The 20948-nt window shown below is 52.9% G+C and overlaps 5 protein-coding genes across 5 annotated transcripts; 3 read left to right on the top strand and 2 right to left on the bottom strand.

Moving 5' to 3' along the window:
* Positions 1–122: 122 nt before the first annotated feature.
* Positions 123–2584, top strand: LRP88_03132 (OPT oligopeptide transporter protein-domain-containing protein; the record flags this gene model as incomplete). Its single annotated transcript, XM_083239762.1, has 8 exons — positions 123–401; positions 456–577; positions 629–1742; positions 1799–1807; positions 1868–2013; positions 2077–2291; positions 2348–2460; positions 2510–2584. The coding sequence occupies 8 exons, from the start codon at positions 123–125 to the stop codon at positions 2582–2584; spliced, it is 2073 nt and encodes a 690-aa protein (XP_083104892.1).
* Positions 2585–2666: 82 nt separating this feature from the next.
* LRP88_03131 (S-adenosyl-L-methionine-dependent methyltransferase) lies at positions 2667–4342 on the bottom strand (the record flags this gene model as incomplete). The annotated part of the gene is made up of 3 exons (XM_083239761.1): positions 2667–3541; positions 3600–3716; positions 3772–4342. The coding sequence occupies 3 exons, from the start codon at positions 4340–4342 to the stop codon at positions 2667–2669; spliced, it is 1563 nt and encodes a 520-aa protein (XP_083104891.1).
* A 292-nt stretch (positions 4343–4634) lies between these two features.
* Positions 4635–7881, bottom strand: LRP88_03130 (p115 like vesicle tethering protein; the record flags this gene model as incomplete). Its single annotated transcript, XM_083239760.1, has 4 exons — positions 4635–4778; positions 4846–4956; positions 5016–6848; positions 6901–7881. The coding sequence occupies 4 exons, from the start codon at positions 7879–7881 to the stop codon at positions 4635–4637; spliced, it is 3069 nt and encodes a 1022-aa protein (XP_083104890.1).
* Positions 7882–8422: 541 nt separating this feature from the next.
* LRP88_03129 (uncharacterized protein) lies at positions 8423–11511 on the top strand (the record flags this gene model as incomplete). The annotated part of the gene is made up of 3 exons (XM_083239759.1): positions 8423–8732; positions 8812–10918; positions 10977–11511. The coding sequence occupies 3 exons, from the start codon at positions 8423–8425 to the stop codon at positions 11509–11511; spliced, it is 2952 nt and encodes a 983-aa protein (XP_083104889.1).
* Positions 11512–12036: 525 nt separating this feature from the next.
* Positions 12037–19851, top strand: LRP88_03128 (uncharacterized protein; the record flags this gene model as incomplete). The annotated part of the gene is made up of 9 exons (XM_083239758.1): positions 12037–12090; positions 12171–13631; positions 13680–13990; positions 14041–14155; positions 14219–15742; positions 15796–15955; positions 16019–16182; positions 16355–17951; positions 18008–19851. The coding sequence occupies 9 exons, from the start codon at positions 12037–12039 to the stop codon at positions 19849–19851; spliced, it is 7230 nt and encodes a 2409-aa protein (XP_083104888.1).
* Positions 19852–20948: the final 1097 nt, after the last annotated feature.

The following is a 20948-nucleotide window of genomic DNA, read 5'->3' as shown; positions in this document are numbered from 1 at the left end:
AAGCCGGTTGGACAATTTGCTTCGTAATCAACCGCCCATGTCTTATAATCGCGAACTTGTCTCCTAAGCGTCACCGACGGCATCGGCATCTGCCTCCTACATCGCTTCGAGATACCGTGAAAATGGCGACGCGGACGGTTCCCGGGCGCAGCTTCACGGTGCGAGGCGTCGTTGTCGGACTCCTCGTCGGCACCGTCATCTGCTTCTCCAACATGTATTTCGGCCTGCAGACGGGATGGGTGTCCATCATGTCCATGCCCGCGAGTCTCATGGGGTTCGGCATCTTTAAGCTGCTCGCTCCGCACCTGCGGTTTCCCTTTTCTCCAGTTGAGAATGTCTTGCTGCAGAGTGTCGCGTGCGGTATGGCTATTATGCCTCTTGGATGCGGTCTCGTTGGAGTTGTACGTCACGCAGTTTGGCTTGTCACAAGAGCGCGCTTCTAATGTTGATGACAGGTTCCGGCGTTCAACTATCTTTTGGAAAAAGATGAGCAGGGTCCCATTAATCTGAGCACTTGGCAACTTATCATTTGGTCCCTGGGGCTTTGTTACTTTGGTGTGGTTTTCGCTGTTCCTCTGTAAGTCATTCACATTACTAATATGCTGCCGGGTTGCTGATCAAATGTCAGACGCGTCCAAGTCATCATTAGAGAAAAGCTCAAGTTCCCTAGCGGTTTCAGTACCGCTGTGCTGATCTCGGTTCTCCACGGCCAGGGACGCCAATCCAGCAAGGATGAGCTCGATACTGCTGCCAAAGGCACCTTTGCTAGCCTCGTACCTCGCGATGAACCGTTCCAACCAGCTGAAATTGGTCCGGCCGCTACAGACCAGGAGCATCAGCATGAGATCGAGGATGAGGATGAGGATGACAAAGGGGACTGGGCGGCAAACATCCGACTGTTGCTCCTGTGCTTTGGCGCCTCTGGCCTGTTTACGTTGGCTACTTACTTCTTCCCTGTCCTGCGGAACCTCCCCATCTTTGGGTCTGTCGCGGCTAACACTTGGCTATGGACGTTCAACCCGAGTCTTGCGTACGTCGGACAGGGTATCATCATGGGTACAGAGACCACTCTACACATGCTGCTCGGCGCTGTGGTGGGCTGGGGAATCCTCAGTCCCATAGCCAAGTCGCGAGGATGGGCTCCTGGTGATGTTGACGACTGGGAGCACGGTAGCAAGGGCTGGATCATCTGGATCTCCCTGGCTATCATGCTGGTGGATGCCATTGTCAGTCTCGCATACGTTACCCTTCGTGCCGTCTGGACAAACGATCAAACCGCGAGTATCATAACATCCCTGCGACATCGAGTTCAGGAGCATGGCGTTTCTGGCTTGTGGAAGCCACAGTCCCATGACTACTCGTTGCTCAACAATGAGGATGCCGAGCCTCACCCCCAGCACGACGAAGATGCCGGGGATGAGGCTGAAGTTGACGAAGAGGAAGAGGATGCCCCTCCACATCAGCGAATCGGTGGCCGGCTTGTCTCGGTTGGACTTCTCGCCTCGATTGCACTCTGCGTTTTGACGATTCACCTGGTTTTTGGCGACCTTGTACCGCTCTATGCTACCATCATCGCGGTCTTAATGGCCTTGGTCCTTAGTATCATGGGTGTGAGGGCGCTGGGCGAGACTGACCTGAACCCTGTATCTGGCATTAGCAAGCTTGCCCAGTTGTTCTTTGCCCTGATTATTCCTCAGTCTCACAAGTCTAGTGTTCTCATCAACCTGATCGCAGGTGCTGTTGTATGTGTCCCCAACCCCCTTGCTTATGACAATTGCTGACGAGATCTTTACTGTAGTCTGAAGCTGTAAGTCCCAGACCGTACTCCCGGACCTAATCCCGAACCAATACTGACAGTTACAACCAGGGTGCTCTGCAAGCTGGTGATCTTATGCAGGACCTCAAGACTGGTCACCTACTGGGAGCTGCTCCCAAGGCTCAGTTTTGGGGCCAGGTCATTGGAGCTACTGCTGGCGCTATCCTCAGTGCCTTTATCTATCGCATCTATACTACGTACGTGCTTTTGGGATTGATCATGAGTTGCGAGGAGGCTTGTTAACATGGCTTGACTTGCAGTGTCTACGAAATCCCTGGTGATCTCTTCCAGGTACCCACTGCCTATGTTTGGATCTTCACAGCAAGACTTGTCACAGGCTCTGGGTTGCCTTACAGGGCAAAGGAATGGGCCATCGGAGCTGCCGTTCTATTCGTGGGCACAACCATCACTAGAACTCTGGCTGTCGGGAAGAGATGGCGGCCTCTCATCCCAGGCGGCATTGCTGTTGCCGTCGGTGAGTCAACAGTGCGCGACGAGGAACAAAGAAAAGTGCAGCTGACAGAAAACAAGGCATGTATAACGTCCCATCGTTCACCCTCGCCCGAGCTGTGGGAGGCTTGTTCGCATGGTATTGGGTCCATCTCGCTCAACGAGCGCAGACACCCCTCATTATCCTCGCATCTGTATGTATCCGTCCCAGCTCCCTACAAGGCTATTCTAACCTTGACCCAGGGCTTCATTCTCGGCGAGGGCTTCCTGAGCATTGTGAATCTCTTCCTGCAGGGTCTCGGAGTACCCCATCTCTGATTCTGCTGTCAATCATAACTCGCTGCAAGTTCCCCTCTTGGACAACCATGCGATGGGCGTTCACAAGCTGACCAGAACATGCCTACTTCAGCTGCCACGAATGCTGCCTTGATTCACCTTCAGCATCCGTCCATGAGGTCTTCAAAGTCAACGCTCTGGCATTGTCTTCGGCCGCCAGGAAGGTGATTTCACCAGACAGACTGGTGGGGGACTTTGCAGAGGGTTTCTCCTCAGGGGGGGCGAGGAGAAGTCCTTGCTTCCAGTGGGTGACGGTGCCGGAGGGGCCAGTTGTGAAAGCGACACCACCCTGCTTCGTCTTGTCCCAGGTCTCGGGTGTGGTCTCTGGTGGAGGGACTGGGTCGTTTCGCGCAGTGGTGAAGAAGTTGTCGAACCAGATCAGGAAGCCATCCACACGCTCAACCTCGCGGGTGAGCTTCGACGACCATTTGGCTGTGAATTGGAGATCCTCCGCCTTGACGGTGTGGAGATCGAGCACCTTGAATGGGTATGGCTCGCCGCAGACAGCGCTCTGCGGCATGGCCTCAACCCTGGCCTCTTCATAGATACCCTCTTGCATTGTCTTCATATCGAATCCATAGACGTCTCTCCAGAAGGAAATGTTGTCAGAGATATACTCTGGGTCGGCGATAGGAGCAATCCAGATGGTCGCTGAGCTGGGGGCAAGGATACCATCCGGCTTAAGGTACTTGTCTCGGGCATACAGGACGCTAGGGAGCATGGCCTCGTAGAGAAGGAAGTAGCCCATCCACTCGCTGACAATGATGTCGACCTCGTCCACGGGCAGCTTGACATCCTCGATAGCGCCCTTCAGGCATGTAATAACGTTGGCCAAGCCGTTGTGGAAGATGTTTTCCCTAGCCTTGACGATGATGTCTGACTTGTCAACAGCAATGACTTGCTTAGCGCCCGCCTTTGCACAGAACATGCTGAGAATGCCTAATGGAATGTGATTAATGTTTAACTCTAGGGTTAACAGCGCGACTTGGTTGCTTACCAGTGCCACATCCAATGTCCAGAACGACCTTGTCCTTGAAGATGTGCTTGTTTCCGTAGATGAAGTCACGGTAGGCGTCTGTTCGCACCGCATCCTTCAACATGGTCTCATGAATTTCTTGTCTATTGTTAGCATGGTGCCGAATACACTTTAGGTGGGCAGGAAAACGCACCATGAGCGGCATATGACTCGAAGTAGTAGGCAGAATCGTCCTTCTTCTCCTCAGTCTTGGCTGGCTCAGTGTCGTCACCCCATCGGCGGTCCAGCGTCTCCTCAACAGTCAGACGATAGCTGGCGAACTGGCTCTTGACTCTCTCAAGCTCCTCCTCAAGGTCCTTGTTGCGGGCCACCAGGTCACTGTCCTTGGCTCCCTCTGAGCTCTCACTGGTGATGTTCTCCAGCACCTCGTCGAGCGAGAAGATGAGAGCGTCGTTCTCCAGCACTGGTCGGAGGTACTTTTCATCCTCGAGGTCCTTTTCAGAAATCTCCTTGGGGACTGGCGATCCATTCTTGACATGGTCACGGACAAAGTTGACGAGCTTGACAGCGCCGTGGAAGTCGAGCTTTAGCTTCTGCACATGAGCGACAAAATCGAATGCGTGGTTCTGCTTGCTATCCTCGAGCATGGCAGCGACATTGGGGAAAGTCTTGGGGCCAAAGAAAGATGTGATAGAGATGGCCTCCTCGTCGGACTCGAGGTCGAGCCACTCGCCCTCATCGGAAGCGGAGTCGTTGATTGACATTTTCACCAAAGTCGAAAAAAATACGGAGCGCAGCCGACAGAGAGAAAAGTAAATCAAGTATGGGAAGGGAAAAAATAAAAAAAGAATACCCAGAGGACAAATAGAACGAACCCGACTTGCCAAAGAAAGGTTGTTGAATGTGTTTTGTGGGATCACAGTATCTGGAGGAGGCTATGCCCTCTTGGGCTTTTTTTCTGGGTCAAGCTTTTCAGCCAAATGCAATCTGGCGAGGCACCTGCTATAATATTTTTGTAAGGGGTATATATCGCACATCGTCGTGATTGAGACTGCGTCACTTGGCCTTTTTAACGTCTTTTTCATCCTCTTCGTCGTCCTCCTCATCTTCATCGTCGTCATCGTCATCGTCTTCATCGTCTTCATCATCATCATCGTCGTCACCCTCCGAGACGGGTTCATTGAGTTCAACAAGACGAGCCTGGCGGTTTAGTTAGCAGTTGACATGGAGAGTATCCCTGGAGGGAACCTTGATGGCCTTTACGCACCTTGTATTTGGCGACCTTCTCCTCAAGATCGCCAAAGACCATAAGAAGATCATCAAGCTCCGATTGGGTTGTTTCCCTGGCCTTCTTCGACTCCAATAATTCCGACTCAGCCTGTTGGAGGAATTAGCAACACGCAATTGAGTCGACCGATAACGGGGATAGGGGTTCACCTTTTTGATCTTGGCTTGCAAGTCCTTGGCTTTGCTGCCACCCTCGCTGAGCTGCTTCTCCAAGGTCTGGTATTTAGCCGTTGCTTCACGAGCCTCCTTCAGAGCGGCGTCACGCTCCTCCCCAAGCTTCTTCAATGCCGCCTCATTGCTTTCGCGTTGAGACCGCAATTCGCTTTCATATTTGTCTTTCTGCTCTGTTAGACTGGCCGCATTTCGTGCTTGGAGTTCCTTGAACTCCTGTGTCTTTGCCTTTTGTGCCTGCATTGATTGCAAAATTAGCCATTCTCGTCCTGTAGATGATGCAGCCAGGAAGCTAAGAGTCAATACCTTCATGATGTCAACCTCGAGACGGCTGATGGTTGCTTTCAGGTCTGCGATCTCAGCATCCGTGCGACGCTGAATCCTTTCCGCATCTGCCTCGGCCGCTTTGCGAGCTTGGGCGAGCTGCTTCTGGTGCTCGTTCTCCAAGGCTGTTTGCTGTGCCTTCAGGTGAGCGAGTTGTTTCTGGTGATCGCCATCTCGAGCTGCTTGTTGAGTTTGCACTTGGGCAAGTTGTTTTCGGTGATCGTTCTCCTTAGCCGCCATCTGACCTTGAAGTTTGCGAAGTTCTTCGCCATGATGCTTTTGTAGACCTTCATTGACCGTTTTCACCCGCGACATCTCGAGAGCAGCCGTTTCCTTAGTGCGTCGATGGTCCGCTTGTTCTTGGCCAAGTTGTCCCTCTAGAGTTGTCAATGCTGCTTGAGCTTCCTTCAGCGCACGCTCCTTCTCCTCGACCTGACCCCTGAGTGAATCCACCAGCTCCCTGGAGATGCCCTTTTGAACGCCGTTGGCGACCACAGATATCTCCATTCCAGGTTCCCTATCGATAGCACGTGCTATGCGGCTGTAGTTATCCTTGAAGAACTCGATGAAGATGCGGTCAAAGAAGACGTCAGGGAGGCGGCCGAGGGACGAAGCATCGAGCTTTTGGGGAGTGACCTCGAAATCGCGTACAAATGGGTGACTGCGAAGCTTCACTAACCGATCTAGATATTGATCACGGTCGATTCGCGACGTCAAGATAGAGTGTAATGTCGCGCGCGGAACCGGCGAATCCTTCGTCGAGAACTCGTAAGCGACGCCTAGCAGCATGGCGCACAAACCCTGAACAAGTTCACCGCCGCTCACGGCGGGTGGTTGTGATACAGCCTGAATCAAGCTCTGTACGTTGCTTCCTTCGGCGAGGAAGTCGTTGACCGCATCAAGGTCCTCAAAAAGCCAACCAAGAAGGAGCATGAGGTACCCAACCAGAACGCGTCCATCATCCCCACGTCGTAGGCCCGACGTGACATGGGCCGTGATAGTCTGGATGCCTGTGACAACCTCTTCGCCATCGGAGGAATCGCCTTCTGTGAGGCTCATGGCCTTGGCCTTGGCCGCAGGGTTCTCAAACAAGAGATGGAACGTAATAACGGCAGCGAACCACTGACGGTACGGATCGGATACGTCGGTTGGGGGTTGAAGCAAAACGGTCAGGACATTGGAAGACTCGTCGACACCAGCCTGGTGTCCCTCGATAGCTCGCCCCAAGAAGTGAAGCCTAACTTCAGCATGGTTCGCAAAGTAAGCCTGCAAACATTCGCACGCCGCAAACCGAAGATCGAATTCTTGCGGATCTTGTAGACATAATGTCAGGTCCAACAGTCCGTCGATAACATAGACCTTAACGCGCCCATTGGCTTGTTCTGCAGTCGGATCGGCTCCGGCCAGGGGTGATGGGACCATTAGTTGAGCAAAACTCTCCTGCAGAGGGGCATTCTGCCGTATCACATTGCCGCATGTGGTCAAAGCCTAGACAACCTGTCAACGACGAACTTGGACAATTACGATTACTTGGTCGCACCTCAGCCTTGATTTGAGTCTGCGCCTCGTGGCTGAAGGCGAGCTGAAGAACATGATATGCAAGGCCATGCCTCCAGATCGCTGTCTGATTCAATGTCGTCCCTGCTGATCCTCTAACAATAAACAGCCGGATCACAGCCAAGAAGGCATAGATATTCCGGTTCTTCTGCGCTTGTGCCCATGTCGCAATTTCGGGACCCTCGCTCTGGGGCTTCAAGACTCGACCGAGCAAATCTGCAAGGCGATTGATACATCCCGACTCGCGGAAGAGGGACTGATTTGATGTGTTCGATCGAAGCAGATTGGCAAGAAGAATTAAACAATCCTCAACAGTCCTTCCGCCCTCAGACAAGGCACCATCTGCTTCGATGATGTTGAACAACCTCTCGAAAGCGTTCTCGAATGCCACCAATTTTTGGATCTCGATCGAGGTTGGAGTAAGGTAGGTCAGGAGGATAATGCCTTCGTTTCGTATAGCATCCCGCTGGTCATCGAGGACAGAAACAAGACGAGAGATGCCTAGGGGAGCGGTAAAAATGCATTCCTCAGTCCTTTCGGTGCGTGCAGACAAGATGGCAGCGAGCAACTGAAGAGAGTAGAGACGAGAGTAAAAGTCGTTCGTATCGAGGAAGTCGAGAAGTAAGGTGATATTTTCCTGACGTTGCGTAAACTCGTCGGCCAGCCATAGCGCGATCTCTTCTGAAGCTTCGGGACTATCTTCATTCGGACTGAAGAGCATCAACAAGGTTTCGAGAACCACCTTAACTGTGTCCACATCTTCGCCATCTTTGCTGAGGCTGCCTATTAGACTTCGAAGGGCCCCAGAGGCTACAGAGGCCGGGTAATCTTTTGAAAAGCTTCGAAGACCTAGGATGGCAGCTCGTCGATCCTCGAGGAGAGTTGCCGAACTGAGGCGGCCGCTGAGCACGGTGATGGTCTCGCTAACTGATTGTTTCGCGGGCGCGCTGGAAAGGGAAAACATGGTCGCGGCGCCTCAATGCCATTGGACTCGGGAAGGTTCGAAGGTTCTCATGGAGCCGTTGCCGGCGATCTTATAGACTATTCGCCTCGTCGGTGAAGACCACAGGCAGGGGATGCTATCCTCGTTAATTCATAACCAGCTCTCATGGCATTCTGGACAGCTTGTCAGGACATGGTGACCCGATAGCTGCATAACAGTTGGAGCCGCAGGACCCACCCCTGCGCCACACCAAGGCGATAAGCCCTGCGATAAGCTTGGGCAGGGTCTGCAGGGGCTGATTCTCAAATGCTCTTCGCGACAGGCAGCATCACATTCTCTCTCCTGCATAACCTTTGTCGCTAGAAACGCGATTCACTGCAATCGCTTTCATCTCCCTTGATCGCGCCGCCTTCGTTCCGAGAACGCCCATGCGACCGATCCGATAAACGGAATCACTTCCTTTACCTGCAGGCTTTTGCGCCTGCATTCTTGTCCATCCCTCGATTCGCGCGAGTAGCCTGCGACTGGCTTTCAGCCAGACAACAAACGCGCAACCGACAAGATGGGTATTCCGGCGGCTTTCCGATGGCTGTCTAACAAGTACCCCAAGATCATCTCGCCAGTCATTGAGGATCAGCCCATCACCCTCGAAGATGGATCTACGATTCCCGTCGATACAACCCGGCCAAACCCAAATGGCGAAGAGCTTGATAACCTTTACCTCGACATGAACGGTATCGTTCATCCTTGCTCTCATCCCGAGGACAGACCCGCACCCAAGGATGAGGAGGAGATGATGCTCGAGGTATTCCGGTACACCGATCGTGTTGTCAATATGGTGCGACCGCGAAAGATCCTGATGATTGCAGTTGGTACGTTCTTTTCCCCATTGACTTTTGAGTGTGTTACGTGACATTTCAGGCCTGAATACTAACTTGTAATCTTTCGCAGATGGTGTTGCGCCTCGAGCCAAGATGAACCAACAGCGATCCAGACGTTTCCGCTCCGCTCAGGACGCCAAGGAGAAGGAAGAGGACAAACAAGAGCTCATTAAGCTCTTGAAGCAGCAGAATGGGGGTAGCCTATCGGCCGAGAGCTTGGAGAGCGTGACCAAGAAAGCATTCGACTCGAACTCCATCACGCCTGGAACTCCGTTCATGGACATCCTCGCGCTCAGCTTGAGATACTGGTGCCAATACAAGCTTAATACGGATCCTGGTTGGGCTAAGCTTAAAGTCATCATTTCTGATGCCACTGTTCCTGGAGAAGGAGAGCACAAGATTATGTCCTTCGTCCGATCTCAACGCGCCTCTCCTGACCACGACCCAAACACTCGCCATGTCATCTACGGCCTTGACGCAGATCTTATCATGCTGGGCCTCGCCACTCATGAACCCCATTTCCGAGTTCTACGTGAAGATGTTTTCTTTCAGGAGCAGAAGGCCCGCCTCTGCAAGTTGTGTGGACAAAAGGGACACGATGCTCAGAACTGTCGCGGCGAGGAGAAGAAGAAGGACGGTGAACACGACGAGAAGGACAAGGGTGTCACCCTGAAGCCCTTCATCTGGCTTCACGTTTCCGTGCTACGGGAGTATTTGGAGGTCGAGCTGAGTGTATCGAATTTGCCCTTCCGGTTTGACTTGGAGCGTGCCATTGATGATTGGATCTTCATGTGTTGTTTCGTCGGTAACGACTTTTTGCCTCATCTTCCGGCCTTAGAGATCCGAGAGCATGGCATCGACACGCTGACAAAGCTCTGGAAGGATAACTTGCCCGTCATGGGCGGTTATGTCACGAAGGATGGACATATCGACTTGAAAAGAGCGCAGGTTATTTTGGACGGGCTTGCGAAGCTAGAAGATGGCATCTTCAAGCGAAGAAAGGAGCAGGAGGACCGTCGAGAAGCCAACAACAAAAGAAGGAGACTCCAGAACGAGAACAATGGTCGAGGTGGGCGTCAGAGTGGGCAGTCGACTCCTCGAATCAACGGTCACATGAACCCATCTCAGGGTATGGCGCTGCACCCCATCGCATCCTACCCGAAACCTGAGAAGCCCCTGACCCATGACATGATTGTCAACCGAAGCACCGCCCCGGACGCGAATGTGGCGAACAAGAGCGCTGCCAGTGTTCTCAAAGCCCAGCTGCAGTCGCAGAAGTCGCTGTCTACTGCAAAGCCGGAGGATGCTACTCAGGAGTCCCCCTCAGCTCTTGGAAAGCGGAAAGCTTCTGAAATTGAAGAGGATGGCAGCTCGACTACCGGAACCCCGGGGACCACGACGCCAGCACCAGCTACCGAAGAAGGCCCAGTTGATGAGGTTCGCCTTTGGGAAGATGGCTATGCCGACCGCTACTACGAGAAGAAGTTCCACAAGGACCCGAAAGACATTGAGTTCCGTCATTCGGTCGCGCGGGCGTATGTGGAGGGACTCGCTTGGGTTTTGCTGTACTATTTCCAGGGATGTCCTTCCTGGGAATGGTACTACCCCTATCACTATGCCCCGTTCGCAGCCGACTTCAAGGACTTGGCCAAGATGAACATCACCTTCGAAAAGGGCAGGACATCGAGGCCCTTCGAACAGCTGATGAGCGTCTTGCCTGCCGCGTCTCGTCATGCATTGCCTGAGGTGTTCCACGATCTCATGCTCAACCCAGAGAGCCCCATCATTGACTTTTACCCTGAAGATTTCAAGGTTGATCTCAACGGAAAGAAGATGGCTTGGCAAGGAATTGCCCTGCTTCCTTTCATTGAGATGCCCCGACTTCTGGCAGCGGTGCAGGGCAAATATCCGGAGCTGAGTCCTGAGGATTCGGCCAGGAATGAAAGGGGCCGAGATGTGCTCATTTTCTCCGAAGGCCATGAGAGCCTGTATGATGAGGTGTTGACCAAGTTCTACTCGAAACGTCAGGGAGACTCCAAGTTCAAGCTGGACCCTAAAAAGAGTGACGGACTATCTGGCAAGGTCGAGAAGAAAGATGGCTATGTTCCTCACGGCGAGCTGAAGTATCCCCTCGAGCGGAAAGCCATGCCGGACCTTGACTACGACCGTTCTGTGACGTGAGTTCCCCCCTCCTCCCCAGGTCCTGTTGAATTCATTTGGCTAATAATAATCCAGGGTCTATTACGACTTCCCACAGACATCCCACACCCACAAGTCGATGCTTTTGCGTGGGGTCAAGATGCCTAAGCCTGCACTTACACCCAGCGACGTTGAGATCATTCGAAGCAAGGCCAACAGGGGGGGCAGGGGCGGCTATGGGCGAGGAGGCTATGATCGGGGTGGTTACAATGGGCCTGGAATGTCGCGAGGAAACCAGTATGGACGACCACAAAACGGATATGGCAGATCGGATGGGCACTATCAATCACGCGGACCTCCGCCGATGCCTCCACCACCGGGCGCGCCCGGATTCGGCATTGGAGTCCCGCCGCCACCTCCTCCGCCGAATTACTACAACAACCGGCCCCACGACAACTACCGTGGTGGTGGTTATTCAGGCTACAATCAGCCTAGAGGTCCTCCACCCATCCAAACACCTCCCGGGTATCAAGGGTATGGTGGCCAGGGTGGACATGGTGGACATGGTGGCCAGTCTTATGGCAGAGGTAGGGGTTCCGGGGGTTATAGGGATGGACGGTCTTATAGGTAGTGGGGGAAATCTAAAAGCACCGGCGGAAACAAGCAAAATGGGAATCACCGGGTATCTTGATCAAGCTCGTATCTCTAAGCAATAGTTGCGATGGTAACGCTCCTTCGTAGAGCTGACGAGCTCGCTGATTCACATGTCGGCTCCTCTTAGGATGGATTTTGCAAGCCTTTGTCGAGCTGGGAAAAGTGGCGTGGTGTCTGGAATGTGTACAAATGTCTGTGTGTTTCTGCGAGATGTCTCCTGTTTCCTTTGCTCGTGTAGGCTACCCCCTAGTCAATGATGAAGTATACTAGTTAAACTGCAAAGAGGCAACAAATGAAGATTTACTCCCGTTTCTCCAATTCTGGCATTGGTCTCTGGGCAATTATCAAGGAGGTGAGCTCCCCCACGCGTGCGACCCTGTGGGGACCGTTCGCGGGGTTTGGGACAACACCAGCGACCCTGGCTGGCTCACAGTGAATGGACGTCCGACTCCCACTCCCGACTTGATTCCTCCTTCAACGTGCGCTCCATGCTGTTGCGACCATGAACGGCGACGCAAGCCTGGTCGGCTGTCTGGTCGACAGGCTCGCTACTAGAGTAAGCTGAGCGCTGCCATCCGCTGGCTAGCTGTACTGGATCCCTTGAGCATGGGTAGACTGACATTGGGCACCCAACAGCTCCCCCATCGAGCTGGCACCAGCGGCCAGAGCCTGCAACAAGACGACATCGTTCACGTTACGAGAGCCACCTTGGTCGAGCTCGGAAACACGTCCATATCCATCGTCGTCGAAGCCCTCCTAGCCCTCCTCGAAGACCTTGCGCGCCCATACAGTGGTGTCGCTGAGCACCCTAGCCATGTCCTGGCCTCCGAGCTCTACATTGTCGCCGTGATCGCGGATTGCTGCTCCGCGCATTGGGCCTCGCTGGTTCAAGATACCGATTCCAACGCGAGCCCGACTCCACCCCCTCTGGACAAGGTCATCGTGAGCCGCCTGCTGGACGCGTTTAAGCATCTACTCGAACCCATCCCCGAGAACTACGTCCTCCCCGCCCAGACCCTTTTGGACCGAGTTTCGATACAAAATGTCGCGATTCCCCGCCCTGAAAGCTCTTCTATCCTGTCCGATGTCGAGAGTATTGCTCCCCCAAGCGACGAGAAGTTTGGGGCCCATCTGGCCGAGATGGATACCCACGTCAAGACGGTAACGGAATACGTCACGGCCTCCAGCTGGACTGCTGCCTTTGAGTACTTCAGAAGTGTTATTTACACCATTCGAACTACTGCCGTTTCTCAGCCGGGCACCACCACCGCAGGATCCTTTCAGGATGCCGAGAGGGCAGCTCTTGTAGTTCTGCGACTGCTCTCTTTCTTCTGGGTTGATGGCAGCAAGCTTGGTCTAATTATACAGGAACTCTGTTCTAGTTTCCTCCATTTCCGAAAGCCCTACCAAAATACCATCGCAGTAGTCACTCCTCTTCTGGTTATGAGATGGCTGGACCGATTCCCGCGCGAGTTTGTTCAGCTGCACCAGCTTCACAAGCGTCTCGATGGCGGCGCCGACACTCTTTTCGACATGGCGCAAGCCGCGACTGAGAATGGTAGACGCAAGGGCTTCTTTTACCCGTTGCAGACATCGCTGCTGTTTCTCTTACCGGACGTCTTTGAGGTTGCGAGCAATCTGCGGGAAGCAAAGAGCAGCAGCATGGTGAAGAAGGTGTCGTTCCTCGACGGACTACGGAAAGCTTTGAGAAATCGCAATGAGCAGGCGGGTTACTGTCTCGTGTCCTTGCTCCGCGCTGCTCGGCACTTTGACGTTGAGACCGACTCGGCCCTCGTGAGCTATGCTCTGGATGTTCAGGATGAAGTTCGAGACGCTGTATTTCGCCGCCTCACGTCGCCCGTTGACTCTGCGCTCTTTGAACAAGACATGATGACTGCGGCCTTTGTGAGCCTGACTCACCTTAATCTTGATACTAGTGTTAGTGGTTTTGTCGAATCCTGTATAGCACCCAATGCGCCCAACAGCTTCAAGCTCGCAGCGGTCCAAGGCTGCTCGTATTTTGCGCAACAACCGTACGCTCTGAGGTACCACGAGTTATTTGACACGGCAGTTCCCTTTATGAGAACACAGCTTGAGGTGAGATGCAGTCGGCCCGTGTGGTGGGGATTAGAGCTGATAGAATAGGCTGAAAACGCCAAGGCGACCGGCATATCGAGCCAGAGGAGCGGCGAAGGGATTGGGATGGTGTGCAGCATCCTCCAGTTCCTGGATGCATCTCCCGCTCGCCTACTGGATGACCTATCTGCGGATGGATCTGACAGCGGTTTCTTCAAATCTTTCCTGCTTTGTGTCCTGTCCGAGGAGCCGTCTGTGCGGAGGCTTGCGACCGGCGTCGCAGACCGACTCTTCAAGGGCCACCTTGAGGCGTATCGCAAGTTCGATACCGGTCGCCACTTTGGAACAAAAGAGCTCCGAGGCGAACTTTGGAGTCGAAGGTCAGTTGCGCGATTCGTTTTCTCTACCTCATCATTGACAAGAGATGCAGCTCCAAGGTTTTGCTCAATTTGTGCGAGTCAATCACATTCCAGAAGGATGAGCAGGGCCTGCTCGAGCTTCAAGAATATCTGGAAGCACGCCTTCTCCTGCTCAAGCACATTCCGGTACGTCGCATCGCAATGCTATCGACTGCTTTGCCGTCGCAAATCAGCGCTGACATGAAGTAGGAATTGGCTGAAGTTCCCGCAGACGCGTCGGATGTTGTCAGCGCCTCGTCAAAGCTCGAGACCACCCTCCTCATTTCCCTCTGCTCCGCCAGTATCACGACTTGCCAACTCGTCACCTCCTGCATCGGCTTGTTCCTTCAAGAGTGCACAGTCGTCGATAAGCATGCAGCGTCGGCCAAATCGTCTGCCTCCGTCCTCCGAAATGGCGAGGTCTTTAGCGAGATCTCGTCACGCGCATTCCGGTTCACTGGACTTGTTGCGTTTCAAAAGAGAGTTCGGGGCTTGTTACGCCGCATGGTCTTTCCGACAACTGGAATTCTGAATGCCTGGGAGACCGCATTTGACCGTTGGATTCATCTCGCGAAGGATGTGTCGACGTCAGCTATAGAGGCCGTGGACGAAAAAGCTTTGGCCGAATGGCGCAACTACTCAGGTTTCCTGGCATCTCTTGGTGGTATCTGCACAGCCGACCAAGCCATCATCCTGGAAGAACCTGCTCTTGGCGGTCTAAGGTGGATTGATCGTGTGTCCTCGGAGCACTACGAAGAGCCTCTTCTCACACGATATCTGAGGTTGAGTATCCAACTCTTGGCTTGTGCCAATGTGAGAGTGCGCGAGGCAATGCGTGACGTGCTCGCAAGCGAGGTATCTCCCGCTCTCTACCATCCTCTGTTCAGAGCCTTGGAGTCCGAGCTGGAGGTCCTATTCACTGGCGCACTCGCTCCTGTTGACAAAGCTCAAGACAGTGAGGTAGTGTTTGCTGAGCAAGCTGCATCTCTGTTGCGGGCTTTGGTAGAGCGACTTGAGAGTCCCTCGGACTTGGGAGCCGCTTCCTCAGTTCACCTGGGCGCCCTCACGCTGAACTTTGCAAAGTTCCTGGATGGCGTTTCTGATACGCCAAACACCCTGAGGGTCAAGATCCGCGTCTGTCACTTGTGCGAGGTTGTCACCAAACGAAAGGAACACCTGAATCTGCGAGATGACGTTCGGATACGAAACCAGCTACTCGAATACATCTTTGGTTGGATAGCGCGCCCTCGCTCACCACAGCATGGGCCTGGCTCTAGACAAGATGACATGGCTCGGGTTCAAAAGGACCTGGACAAGGCATGCCTCAAGTCGCTGGCCGACTTGACGTTCCGACTGCCATTGCAACCATCTGACAGCCATACTGATGCCGGGATGAGTGAGATGAAGTCCCAGATGTTCCACACATATTTCAATCGCTTCCTTTCCTTGTTGAATCACGAGCCATCCGAACTCACCAGATCCGACACTGGTATGAGTGTCGCGGTTCGCGAAGAGGCCGCATCCAACTCCGAGTTGGCTATCACAATTCTCTCGAATCTGCTTAGTGCCAACATCGATGTCGGACTGAAGCATTCCCTGAACATTGGCTATCACGACAATGTTGAGATCCGCACAGCATTCGTGAAAGTTCTCTACAACATTCTCATCCAGGGCACTGAATTTAGCAACCTGACAGACTCTGCAGTTAGCGAAAAGTATGAAGAGCTTCTCGAGGTATGGCGGCCTTTAATATTCCCGACCCCTCGCTCTGTTGCTAATTAAAGTAGTTGTTGACAAGTGACATGTCACTTGCTATCTCTATGGCCGTCGCTTGTCCAAGCACTGATGTTGACGAGCTCTCTATCTGCCTGCTGACCGTGTTCGAGCAACGGGGGCTTATCTTTGAGTTGCTTGAGGCCCTCATCAAGCAAGAAATCGAGGACACTGGTACGAGATACTTGCCAATTCCCGAATAAAATCTTCAGCTCGGGTGACTGATAACTGTTCTAGAAAATGAGGCCGAGATCCTACGACGAGGTTGTGTAGCAACTAAAATGCTTTCTGTCTACGCCAAATGGAAGGGAGCTTCCTACATTCGAGCCACCCTCCAAAAGGTTTTGGAGCGTCTCATGCTCACCTCCAAGGACCTTGATCTGGAACTAGACCCGGCAAGAGTGAGCACGACAGACGAACTGCAGAAGAACGCCTTGCAGCTGCGGATTGTCGCCAAGGTCTTCATCGATGACATCTGTGCTTCATCGTCAAACATCCCACCAGCATTCCGAAAGATTTGCCATATTGTAGGTTTTACCTAAGTCCCTGAAAAGTCATTCCTGACCATTTTAGATATCCAACGCTGTTGTTCCAAGGTTCCCCGACGCCAAGTATACCGCCGTTGGTGCTTTCATCTTCCTCCGTTTCTTTTGCCCTGCCATCGTTGCCCCGGAGGCCGAGGGCCTTGTATCCACTGCACCTTCAAAGGAGATGCGACGTGGACTGCTCCTTATTGCCAAGGTTATTCAAAACCTCGCCAACAATGTTCTCTTTGGAGCTAAAGAGCCATATATGTTTCCCCTTAACGACTTCTTGACTCAAAACATCTACCACGTCACGACCTTTCTCCGGGAAATCTCGGTGCCTCCTCACCAATTGGAGGTCCAAGGCAGCACAGAATCCTTTGATTTTGGATCCTGCGTGGCACTCCATCGATTCCTCTACGACCACTGGGATCATGTCCGGCAGACACTTCTTGCGCGGGAACGGAAGGAGTTTGTGAGGGCGTCTGGAGATGTTGCTCGAGGCCGCTCCCCAGTCTTGGAGCCGCTGAGAAATCTCATTGCGAATCTTGGACCACCACCTCTGGCTGTTTCGTGGAACAGACCCCAAGTTTCCTCGAACAGCCCGCCGCTGTACTCACGGTTTCAGAACTTCATGCTTCGAAACGCCTTTCGAAGCACTGAGTCCTTCCTCACGGCCCGGGCTGTGTATGATGGAGGTGAGAGCAAAGACGGTTTGTCCATCATCTGCATCATCCTTCGTCACATCGAAACCGAGAGTATCGACTATGATACCCTGCTTTACTGTTATCTCAAGATCGCCAGTAGGCTATGGCATCGCCCATTCGGCCTTCTGATTGACGCAACATGTTACAATGGCCGAAACGAGCCCCAAGATGACTTGTTCAAGAAACTGGAGCTTCTCACGCCTACAGAGCTTTCACAGAACTTGACCCGAATTTACGTCTATAACATGAATAGTGCCTTCAAACGGTGCTTCCGGCGGCTGTTGAGAGTGTGCACCAAAAACGAGAATGGCGTTTTCAATCCGAAGAATGTTGAATATCACTTGATTGGCAGTCTTCAAGATCTGCAAGCACACTTCCACCTCAGCCAGCTCCACCTACCAAAAGAGACAATAAGCGTTGTTACGGATACGCGATACGTCTTTCAACCCATCACTCGCCTGTCCAAGTCAAAGGGCAAGATCGAAGTTATCATCAAGGTCGGAAGTCAATTTGTGCAAGTCACAACGACCAAGAAGCAAGAGATCTTTGCTGGGTTCCGCTTAGGCACCACTGTGAATGATATTTTCCGCCTTGGTGAGGTTGACGAGGCCCCGACATCAATCCAGACTGAAGACGACTCTGCGTTCGGACTGCGAGCAGACAACGGAAAGATCGTGATGTACTTCACGAGCCCTAAAAAGGCGGATGTTCTGCAAACTATCCGGGGCGCCAAGGCGAAGTATGGAAAAGACAACAGGACACACAAGTCGGTTGAACGTCTCATCCGACCACAGGACGTACCAGGAACACTCCTGAATCTCTCGCTTGCCAATTTGTCAAGCCACGATCACATATTGAGGTTGTCATCATACAACTTGCTTGGCGCGCTCTGCAGGGCCTTCAAGTTCAGCTCTTCTTCCAGGATAGTTTGCACCAAAGGTTAGCCCCTACCCTCATCGATCTTTTGGTTACAGATTCTCACCATGGCTGTTTAGATGTTTCTGTTCCCCTTGACCCGACTCGCTTTGTCGTAGATATCAGCAAGGAATTAGCACTGACTGAACCCCAACTGACGTCAGATTTCTTGACTGAATTTTTCGTGGGCTGGGAGAGTTTCCCTGATGAGCAAAAACCCTTGAGCCTTGCCTACATGGCCCCTTGGCTGCCCGGCCTACGGACAAACATACTGGCCAACGAGTTAGATGGGGATAAGGGAAGGGAGAAGGTCGCCATTCTGTTCCGCAAACTGATCGACGTCACTGTCCAAGATCATGCTCTCATCTACGCGCTCGAGCAGTCTGTGTGGCCAAGGATTACTCAGGATGAGATCTTACTCGAGATATTCCTCGATGAACTCTTGAAGACCGCTATGAGCTATGGCTCGCATGACGACCCCTTGGAAGTTATCTCTTCTATCGTGGTTGGTATCGGCACGGTAACACTGCGTGGCAAGATTCTTTCGAGGCTTCGCAAAGCGCTAAATCGATCGTCGCTGCGGCCGACGAAGTATCTCCCGGACAACGCAGTCTGGGCCGAGATCTGCATCCTCCTGCGGTTTTGCTTGGCCTTGTCATTCGACAATGGTGTGCAATCCCAGCTCTTCCTGCCGGAAATTTTCCACATTGTGACGATGCTCGCCAACACTGGTACCCAAGACATTCGACTCCTTGTTTATCGATTGTTGGTGAACTCGGTTCATGCGGTGTGCACGTCGTTCAACTTGGAAGACCCCAAGGCCAGCAAGCTTCGGGCATGCCTGGATTTCCTCTGCGATCCTCGCAGTGACATCTTCACAGCCCCTCCGGCTTGGCCCCGCGATGGTGCGTCAGTTTCCACATCCCAGGAAGCCGGCCCGGCACTTTCAGCAACCGAGAACCTTGCGTCAGCCCTGTTTGAAATCTGCTCTGTCGCTGCACCCACTGTGGACTTGGCAAATACTTGGCGGTCAAGGTGGATGAGTCTTGTGGCAAGTACGGCATTCCAGAACAATCCTGCCATCCAGCCTCGGGCCTTTGCTGTGATGGGTTGCTTGGCTCGAGAAGAGGTGGACGATGATCTACTATATCAAGTTCTTGTGGCTCTGCGCAACAGCATCAGCCGGTTTGGCGAGGACCACAACAGCGAAATGCTGGTCTCCATTGTGACCTCCTTGTCGAAAATGATGGCGAAGCTTCCATCTGCTTCACGCTACGGCCTGCAACTCTTTTGGTTGGCCATGTCACTCGTGCGGCTTGTGCCTGCAACCCTGTTCAATTGTACTGCCCAGTTCCTTGAGGCTGTCCTCGCGAACATTAGCACTGGAGAAGATTTTCGTGGCAGCAACATGGCACCCCTCCTACTGCAAGGACGAAATCCGCTTGATGAGGCGGCCTTGCCACTTGAAGAGGTGTATGGCATTCACTTCGACTTGGAGAACTTCCACTTTGCTGTTTGTGCTTGCCTGGCGAGGGGCCTCACTGATACGATGACGCGTCAAACAACGATGCGCGTTCTTTCATCCTTCTTGGAGATGACGTCTGCAGGAGATGATGACGAGGAAGATACTGCAGAACTTGCGCAGGAATCTCCATACCTCAACCTCTTGTTGGCACGTGCCGTGGGACACGAGGAACTGAAGGATAGCATGTGGGCTGCCGGTATTAACGCTGACGAGATTGGCCGAACAGTGGGCTCGCGCGGCCTGCATGACATTGGCACCATGCCTGACAACAAGCTGTTGCTCATCACAGCCATCGAGCTTGTCGACTTTCAGTACCTGGAGGACACTGTTCAGTCAAGAAGTCTCAGTTGGCTCAATGAGCTGGCCACTGCCCGGCCTGGTGTGATTGTGAACCTGTAAGTTACTCCCAGATGCATATTTTCTGAAACATGATGCTAAAGCAACGAACAGGTGCGGAGCTATAAGGTCCTTGCTAGACGACACTTTGCTGCATAGCCAGAACTCAACAACCCTTGGAAATGCGCACACCTTGCTACGAACCCTCTCGTCCAACCCAAAGTTCTCACGGGCCTCTCGCACAATGTCAGTTCTGACTGAGACATTGGATAAAATGGGCTTTGGCGGCTTGTGGCGATCTTGTTCACTTGGGTCGATGGAAGAGATCAATCGTGATTATCTTGACTTAACCGAAAAGCTTATAGAGGTATGCGAGTCTGATTGATGACCTAGGCATCTCTGCTAACCAATGCCGCAGTTGATCATTATCTAGAGCACTTGGCATGCCGAGTTGATGACTTTTTCTGCGTTTTACATTTCTCCATATCCTATATCGGGAAGGGCAGTTCTCATACCTGGCGTTTAGATGGAGGGGGAGGGAGAGAAAGGAGGCTCTGGTGTTCAATACAAAACGTTCGCTGACTAGACATGTTGCTTTCCTAGAGTATTTTCAAGACAAGATTCAAAAGCGGAGGCTCCTACAACACGGATGCACACCCCGCAATAAGCCTGAATAGCCTAACGACGTTGGATAAAACTCGTGTTGTGACTATGACATGGGTAACCACATGTTTTGAAACGAGCATCGGTCACACGATTCTGTGGCAAAGAAACCCATGGCGAAGCCGTCCGTGCCTGGCTTCTGCTGACCGAAAGAGGAATCGGTACTTGATGGACTCGGTAATACAAGGCCGGGGCACCGTCCCGGGGGATCCGCGGCTACAGCGCACAGTTCTTCTGTCGGTGAGGCAGGGTCAAAACGGTGCGTGGGCTCAATATTGGGTCTTGTGTGAGGCTTTTCTGACTGAGTCTTCTGATAAGCTCTGTTGACAAGGTGGAAAATAACGCATCACCCGACTGGCTTTGACCTGCCAGCTGTGACGTCGCTGTCGAGACCTACCGAAGTCCGGGGCGGCGGCAAATGACATGAACGGGGTCTATCCTGGGGAATGAAGCACTTGCGCGTGGCGTGTTGGCCCTTAGCCACAACAGATCCTCAG

This window comes from Fusarium phalaenopsidis (assembly GCF_050370095.1).
Source record: "Fusarium phalaenopsidis strain FUZ10S chromosome Unknown contig_32286, whole genome shotgun sequence".
In the NCBI taxonomy this organism is placed as follows: Eukaryota; Fungi; Ascomycota; class Sordariomycetes; order Hypocreales; family Nectriaceae; genus Fusarium; species Fusarium phalaenopsidis.
This window is presented reverse-complemented; position numbering and strand designations above follow the sequence as displayed.